The sequence below is a fragment of the Vicia villosa genome, linkage group LG6 (assembly GCF_029867415.1).
Source record: "Vicia villosa cultivar HV-30 ecotype Madison, WI linkage group LG6, Vvil1.0, whole genome shotgun sequence".
Classification (NCBI taxonomy): Eukaryota; Viridiplantae; Streptophyta; class Magnoliopsida; order Fabales; family Fabaceae; genus Vicia; species Vicia villosa.
The window spans coordinates 88,035,928-88,044,362 of record NC_081185.1 but is presented as its reverse complement, the minus strand read 5'-3'; the positions used below and the strand labels follow the sequence as shown (position 1 = coordinate 88,044,362).

The following is an 8,435-nucleotide window of genomic DNA, read 5'->3' as shown; positions in this document are numbered from 1 at the left end:
TTTCTTCTTCTTTTCACAAATATGCGCACACATACCCATGTTATGAAACAAAGGGAAATACCCGCACAATACCATAATAAAACAATATAATTAAATGAAAATGCTAATAATATTTATGGAATTTAAGCTAAATATATGATATAAATTCGTGTTATCACACATCATCTTGAAAAATAATAAGTTCAAGGTCAACAAACATTTTAAATCTGACCATACCAATACCATGAACCTATCATGACTTATTATCATCATGGAGAACAACTCCACCTTGCATCATCTCCAAAGTTTCAAAGTATTAGATTCTTGGATACATATGATAAGAGCAACCTGAGTCAATGGTGAAACCATCTTCAGTTTCCAAACTCGATACTACTAGTGATTCGTCATCCTCAAAACTTTTCTCACCCAAGGAAACTCCAGCTTGAACAGAATCTTCATTGACCGTTCTCTCAAGATAACCCCTTTTAAAGTGACCGATTTTCTGACAATTAAAACATTTTACCTTTGACTTGTCAGACCTCTTTGATTTGGATATCCCTTTACACTCACCTCCTCCTCTTGACACATTTAAGCCTTCACCACTATCTTCAATCTTCAAATCTTTCGACTTTGAAAATTCCTTGGATTTCATCGCCATCTGGACTTCATCCATAGTAATAGTACATTCCTTACCATAAAGAAGGGAATCCTTAAAATTCTCAAAGGATCTGGGTAATGAAGTCAACAAGAGCAAAGCCTTGTCCTCCTCATCAATCTTCACTTTAATATTCTCAAGATCATCGATAATCTTATGAAGTTCTGTAAGCTTCTCAACTATGTATTTGTTCTCCACCATTCAGAATGAATAGAGGTGTTGTTTTAGATACAGCCTGGGAGACAAAGACTTTGTCATATACAATGATTCATGTTTTGCCCACAGAGCAACTATAGTTTACTCCTTGGCGACTTCTCTTGGAACTTTATCTCCGAGGCACAAGATAATGGCACTCCTAGCCTTATCAAACATCTTAGTCTTCTGTATCTGTGTAAGCCCTGCAGACATGAATATTTCACTCATCAAAGCATCGATACATTTCTCTTGAATTAAAATTGCTTGCATCTTAATTTTCCACAACCTGAAGTCGTTGTTACAAGAAAATTTCTCGATCTCCCATCTAACCATGGTGCTCATTTGTAAATAATACCTCTTTTCTCCACGCCCACTGCACCACTTGTTGTGAATTACGACAAAATTTAATAATAATTTGTAAGGAAAAGAATAGTAGCAACCAAAATAAATGGTTACAACAATAATAATCCGTACACATATAATATAACAGAATAAGGAGAGAAAAAGATAAAGGTTTGTTTACTTAGTTCGATAAAACAATCTACTCTGGGGGAGAGAGCAACTCTTCAATTGGAGAGAGCAACTCTGCAATTCACTATACTCAGAAAGTTGTCACAAGAGATTACAGATGAGTTACAACAAAATAGCCTTCGCAGTTCCCAAAGAACAAACTCTATTTTCTACCCAAGTGTTTCCCAACCCCTTCCACTCTCAGTATAAGAATCACTCAAACCCAAGGTGTTTAAAAGTATTTTCCAATCCCCTTAAATAACTCCAAATGTTTTCCAAAAAACTTTTGCCTTTCTAAGTTTTCTCTTGAAATTCTCTAAACACTTATTCTCCCTTATTGTAAAATCTAAGATTGTCACACTATAATAACAGAAGAGGTATATATATTTATACTAGCCAAAATCTATCAAATCCATAAAAAATCCCATAACATGTCTCTTTAATTGTTAGAATAAAAGATATTATTATAACCTTATAATATCTCTCAAAGTATAAATATTTTATAATATCTTTTAGACTATTATAAATATATATCTTTTTATATTAATTTATATGATGTCCAAATAATATAAAATATTTTAACATTAATGATTTGATCAATGAACCAAACTGACCGAGTTCGATAGCCGTGAAGCGCTCGGACCAGACTACTTTTTGACTTTATGATTTTTAGCAATTTCAAAACATATTTTCTTTTTCGTCATCAGCAAAGATTTTAAGTAGGGGTGGCAAAGTGAGTCGGCCGCCCCGCCGTGCATTATGCATTATGCCCGCAAAAAAATAAAAAAAAAAACAGGGCGGGCAAGCCCGCCAAATTGAAATGGGCATAATAACCTAGATCGCCCACCAAGGTGATAGGTTGGCGAGCGCGAGCTTGCCTGCCTATTATTTTATTTATTATTTTTTTCATTTTTTAATAGACTTTTTACATTTTAATTAAATTTTTCACATAATTTTTAGAATAATTTTTTAAAATGCATTTTTTAACAAATTTTATATTAAAATATTGCATATTTTCACAAATAGATTTATAAAATAAAACCATTAAGACTCTTAACTGTAAGTCAATAATACTATATAAAGCACTCTACGTATTCATTATAATACACATCTAATCATTGAATCGAAAAATTTCACATAGTACCCCTGCGATTATACCTATAACCCTACACACACAAAAATATGGACCAAAATATCCTCGTATAAATATTACGTATTTTAAAAATTCTCAATTTTTTCTTACATTTCAGAAATTTTTTCAAAACATCCAAAAATTTATAAATCGGAACACTTTTTCAAAGTCTTCCGGTTTAAAAAAAATACACCATAACACTTAGAAAAAGAGTTCCGATAATTGTTTAAAATGGTGTTTGCAGCAACGTTCCGGAACACTTACTTAAAGTGTTCTAGTGGTTAAATTATTTTTTTTAAAATAGTCTATAGACAGCGTTATAAATCGTTGCGTACAGTTATTTACCAAAAGAGAGAAAGTGTTGCCTAAAGTAATTGTGAAATATTGACACGTGCTTTTTAGAAAATATACTTTAGGCAAACGGTTTTATTTATTTGCCATTTATTTTAGGCAACGGTTGTAACCGTTGCATAAAGTCAAGGATTATTTTTAAAAATAAACTACCTCAACACTTATTTGAAAACTACCGGAACTCTTTTTCTAAGTGTTTCGGTGTGTTTTTTTTCTAAATCAAAAGACTTTGGAAAAGTGTTCCGATTTAAAAATTTTTTGTGTTTTAAAAATTTTTCTTGAAATGTGAGGAAAAAGTGAAAAATTTTAAAAATATGTATTATTTATACAAAGGTATTTCGATCCAAATTATTTTCATGTAGGGTATAAGAATATATATAAGGATACAAAGTAAAATTTTCATTGAATCAATACAAAACAATTAAATCATCACTTACTTGATTTCTCTCTCTTAGAATCAACCATACTACTTCTCAACATAGAGCAATTCTTGCATAGACACGACCCTAAATCCACATTCTTAGGCACAACCAATAAAAAAAGCCTTTTTTTAAATTTATTTTAATTTTCATTTTGTTTTTAATTGGATTCATGGGGTGATTGAGATTATGAAAGAGAGAGAGAAAAATCAATATTTATTTTTTTAATTAATTAAAATTATGTAATTGGTTGTGTGTAAAACAATTTCTTAGGTATGTGTCTACCTAAGAATTTTCCCTCAACATAAATCAAGCCACAATTACGATTATGAAAATTAAAAAAAAATATTAGAAAAATTAAGTTAGGAAAAGGAAGACAATGCCATTCAAAATTCAAAGTTGAATAAAACTTAAAATAAAAATGTTACAAAATGGAAATAACATAACAAACATTAAATCAACTATTATTGTCTTGCTTGTCCAATGCCAAATTTGCTATAACAATCATCAAACGCACCACAAAATTTGAATCCATGGTCATTTATCCTCCTTTTCTTCAGTAAACATGTGAGCCAAACCATTCGTTAGAGCAGATGTTGAAGTCAAAGCCGCATTCAATATGCTAAGACACTGCAACAAACAATAAGGTAGTATAAGGAATAGATAAACTCCAATTAAAAAATATCAAAAAACATTTCCTAGTAAACCAATATCAAAACGTTAACAAACATGAAGAAAAATTTCAAAATGGTTTACCTCTTTGAATCCAATGACGACAACTTTTTCCTTCAAATCATTAAGAGGGGTTTTCAAACGGGCAAGTAAACTTAAAGCTGAAACTGGTGACAATGGTGACACCACCAAATCATCTGTAGCAACATACATACCTGGACCCTTCACATAACTTTTGTAAGGGTTCACAATATTTGGATTTAAAAATTTCCTAAAACGGCCACTATTACTTTCATCACGTTTAAAAAATTTAATATAACTTTCACACTCTTTATAACATTCAAAAAAACCTGTTCCATGAATTGGTAATATCTGCTTGCTCAGTTCAACACTCTTTATAAGCTTGTACTTAGCTTCGCATGATATGGAATATTTGTCTTCATTCAAAGATATACACTTATACAATTCATTGATGCTTTCGATGGAACAATTCCCTTGAAATATTCGAGCAATTCCTCCCAATGGAAAAGTAAGAAAGCTTAGAAGTAAATTTGCAAAATCTTGTTCTCCTTGTGCGTACAATACCTTGCCATCTGATTTTCTTATTACTAACTTCAGAGTCATTTGTATTTTATTACGAATTTCAACATAAGGCAAGAAAAACCTGGAACATCCAAGGGAAGGTTTCTTCCCTAAAAACCAATCTGTCAAAGTTGACTTAGGAAGCAAATAACACTTTAGAAGATCAAGTACCTATGTCATATATTAATAATAGTTATAATCAATCAAAAAATTTAGAGTGAGAGGAGTTGGAAGAAAAGTTACCAAAAAAAAAAAAAACAATACTAAATACAATACCTTTTCTTTAGTAACATTCAGAGCTATTTCTTTTACCGAACTAGGACATTGTATACCAAATTCCTGCAGCATACTAAAGCTTGTAAAGTCAATACCGTTTGGTACGACAGTGAGATCATCAGTGATGACAAAAGTAACGAAACTCTCAACAAATCCTTGACCTAAATGTTCAAAGAAAACGGGACGGGTAAAAGAATAGCCACAGCGACACTTATGTTTATCTTTGAATGCTGATATGGTAATATCACGATAAACACATTTACTAAAGTTGTTACTAGGGGTGTTCGCGGTGCGGTTTGGTTCGGTTTTGAGCATAAAAGCCATCCTAACCGCGAGATAAAAATGCATGCGGTTCGGTTTGGTTCAGTTGATTTTTAAAAAGTCATCCAAACCAAACCAAACCAAACCAATGCGGTTAGGATCGGTTCGGTTGACTGCGGTTTACACTATAAAATAAAAATGTACTGAAATAAAAAGAAAAAAGAAAGTAATTCAATGTCAATATAATATATGATATTATACCATACAAAAGAAATTATATTACAAGAACAGTAGAGAACTAAAAATACATTATAAATGAAATACATATACAAAAACTAAGTGGATTATGCCAAAACTTAAATTAATAAATTAATTATTAAAATTCAAAATGTTAGATGTGGCTGTGTGCAATTGAATTTGGAAAGATAATAAATTAATTATAAAAATTTAAAACTTAAGTTAAATATGCGGTTTGGTTCGGTTCCGTTCGGTTTCGTGAAATAAAAACCGCAAACCAAACCAAACCGTGCGGTTCAGTCCTAAAACCATCCAAAATCATCCAAACCAAACGCGGTTTTTTGCGGTTTCGGTTTGGATTGGTTCGATTTGCGGTTTTGCTTTTGGATTGGTTCGGATACGATCACCCCTAGTTGTTACATGCAAAGTACTTGGTAGGTGGAGTGTCATCAATGTTGAGTTTAAGAGTGTTGCAATAATCTTCAGCTGAGTTACTTGGTTCCAGCAGAACTTGTTTGATAGTGTCCGTACTCAAACAACCTTCATCCAGATCAACCACACTTTGATAGAGTGAGTTTAGACAACCAACAGTGACTGGCCCAATGCTAGATTCCTTCTCTACAAGTCTAGCAACAGTTCCTAAAGGGATTGTTAAGAAGCTGCAAAGAATGTCTACAAAGTCCTTACCAGCTTCAGCAAACAACACTTTGTTACCCTTTTCATTCAACACAAGCTTCAAGGAAACTTGCACCTCTGCTTGAGTACTAGTAGCGGCCATGGTAATTGATACAAACAAGAAAATGAAAGGTTTGGTCTGGACTTATGTTTGAAGTGCAAATTACGTTTTGAGCATTCGTATTTAAAGGTAGATAATGGGATTTCAAGTTCACTTAACTCTTTGGGTTTACTATAAAACTAAGCACCGGTAATTTAAAAAGTTTAATTCTATTTATTTTCAACTAATTGAAAAAAAAATTATTTGAGCGTTGGAAACTTAAAATGACGGCAATAATGAATGCATCAAAAGGTTATGCGAAGCAACCATTGCATTTACGAGTAACAAGATCAAAATTTTATTAGCATGACTTTTCTTATAAAGGGACTATTCAATGGAATACAATTAACCTGAACATGAAACGAAACGTTTTTTTACAATGAAATTCGTTATGCGTTAAGGAACCGATGTTATAAATGGCCAAGAGTTTAATTAGGGGATATTTGCCAAGAGTTTAATTAAGGTATGTTTAGTGGAGTGTGTTTGGAAGAGATTGAGAGATATTATACTTTTATGATTTCAATTACATGCAAAATTAATATTTCCATTATAAATAATATTATCTCCGGTCCGATTTATAATAAAAAAATTGTTTTTTAATTCGTTTAATAATAAATGTATTTGGATTGTATCATAAACATGGATGTTCGCTTTATCTATTTTTTATATTCCTTTAACTTCTATGATGTAAAGTTTTCAATTCTTGTCTATTCCTTGATATAATAGTTGCTATTTGTCATATGTTATAAATATGGTCGATGTTGCAATGTTAAGGAAATTTGAATAGAATAATATAAGATCATTTTTTCTTCATATTTAACCAAAATGCAAACAAATTTTAGTCAATGTTAATCCCAAAAACATAACAGTTAACGATAAAAGAGGTAATAATATATCAATTTTTTAGTTCTTTAAGTAAAAACAATAAAGATATGGATTCATATTACAAGTATCAATGACTAAATTATTAAATATGACATCATATTTTCAGTTAGATAACATTAATATATTTATAACTTATAATCATTTATCAAAATTTAATTGATGTGTTTGGAATATGAAACATAATATAACTTATTTTGCCGTTCATAAATATTCACGTAATTTCAATCAATAGCTGATATTTTATAGATATATTCACATATACCCGTCAATTAATTTTATAACTTCAAATATATAAAACAGTAACAAAAGAAATAGTTAAAAGATAGACATTAAAATGATCCGTCAATCACTTATCTCATAGATACGTTCATATCTACCCGTCAATTCAGATGAGTTAAGAAACCTCAGTTGAATCCAAATGAGTTAATTCTAAAAATTTATTAAACCTATTTAAGATATTAGCTCATTTTTTCAAACGTAAAATGTATATTAAACCCCCGTTAAATACTTAAGAGTTTCTACATTTAATGTATATTATTATAATATAAAAAAATATAATATTATAAGTTTAAAAAATATATTTTTAATTAAGAAATTAAACATAATTAGAGAATAAAATTTATTAAACCTATTTGAGATATTAGCTCATTTTTTTCAAACCTAAAATGTATGACATCTTCCGTCAAATATTAAAATTTTATAGGTTTAATGTACACTTAAAATATTTAAAAATTAAACAAATAATAAAAATAGGGCAATGCTAACGAGTGCCCTAGGTGCACTGGTTAAGAGTATAAAAATAGTATGTTTTGTTATTAATACTTGTATTCATTGCATTAAAAATAGAAATAATTGACTTCTTTTGAGTAACAAAATTTATGCTTTATTGAAAATATTTGTATTTAATGAATTGAAAATTGAAATTATTAATTTATTTATACAATATTTTCTTTATTTGGAAACCTTAAACAGTGTCCGGGGACACTCGTTAGCATGACCCATAAAAATATGAATATGTTAATAAAGTAATTAGATCTATGTACAATTATAAAAAAATAAAAATTTAAAACCTATGTATGGTAAATAATATATATTTATTCTCATATATTTAAAATAATCACATTAAATAGTCTCCGTTGGATAGTGTAATAAATATAAAATCTCAAATTTAAAATGCTTTATAAATTATTCATGTTTATAAAAACAATCGTAGCTTATTTAATTTATAAAATAGACTATATTAATAAATTATTCATGTTTATAAAAACAATCGTAGTTCATTAATATATTTTTAACATGATAACAATTATGAAGTTAATTTGAAAATATTCTTAAGAAGTTTTAGTTATTTCATAAGTTTACTAAAATTACAAAATCTAAATTAATTTTGTTTTGTTTTAATATAAAAGTCTAAATAATTTCAAAATAAATTTTATCTCAAATAAAGATCTAAATAATTACAAAATAATTTTTATTCTTATACTGTTATAATGAAAAATTAAATAT

General features: G+C 29.3%; 1 protein-coding gene across 1 annotated transcript; it reads right to left on the bottom strand.

Moving 5' to 3' along the window:
* Positions 1-3,778: 3,778 nt before the first annotated feature.
* On the bottom strand, positions 3,779-6,047 carry LOC131614075 (uncharacterized). Its single transcript, XM_058885702.1, has 4 exons — positions 5,690-6,047; positions 4,772-4,932; positions 3,998-4,666; positions 3,779-3,871 (listed from the first exon to the last, which is right to left on the bottom strand). The coding sequence occupies exons 1-4, from the start codon at positions 6,045-6,047 to the stop codon at positions 3,779-3,781; spliced, it is 1,281 nt and encodes a 426-aa protein (XP_058741685.1).
* Between the last annotated feature and the right edge of the window lie 2,388 nt (positions 6,048-8,435).

What these genes read in the sequence shown, in the direction of transcription:
- LOC131614075 (XM_058885702.1), bottom strand. Translation starts at nt 6,047, where the DNA reads ATGGCCGCTACTAGTACTCAAGCAGAGGTGCAAGTTTCCTTGAAGCTT. An exon ending in TGAATGTTACTAAAGAAAAG is followed by an intron (nt 4,667 to 4,771) that starts GTATTGTATTTA and finishes TATATGACATAG; the next exon opens with GTACTTGATCTTCTAAAGTG. An exon ending in TCGTCATTGGATTCAAAGAG is followed by an intron (nt 3,872 to 3,997) that starts GTAAACCATTTT and finishes TGTTTGTTGCAG; the next exon opens with TGTCTTAGCATATTGAATGC.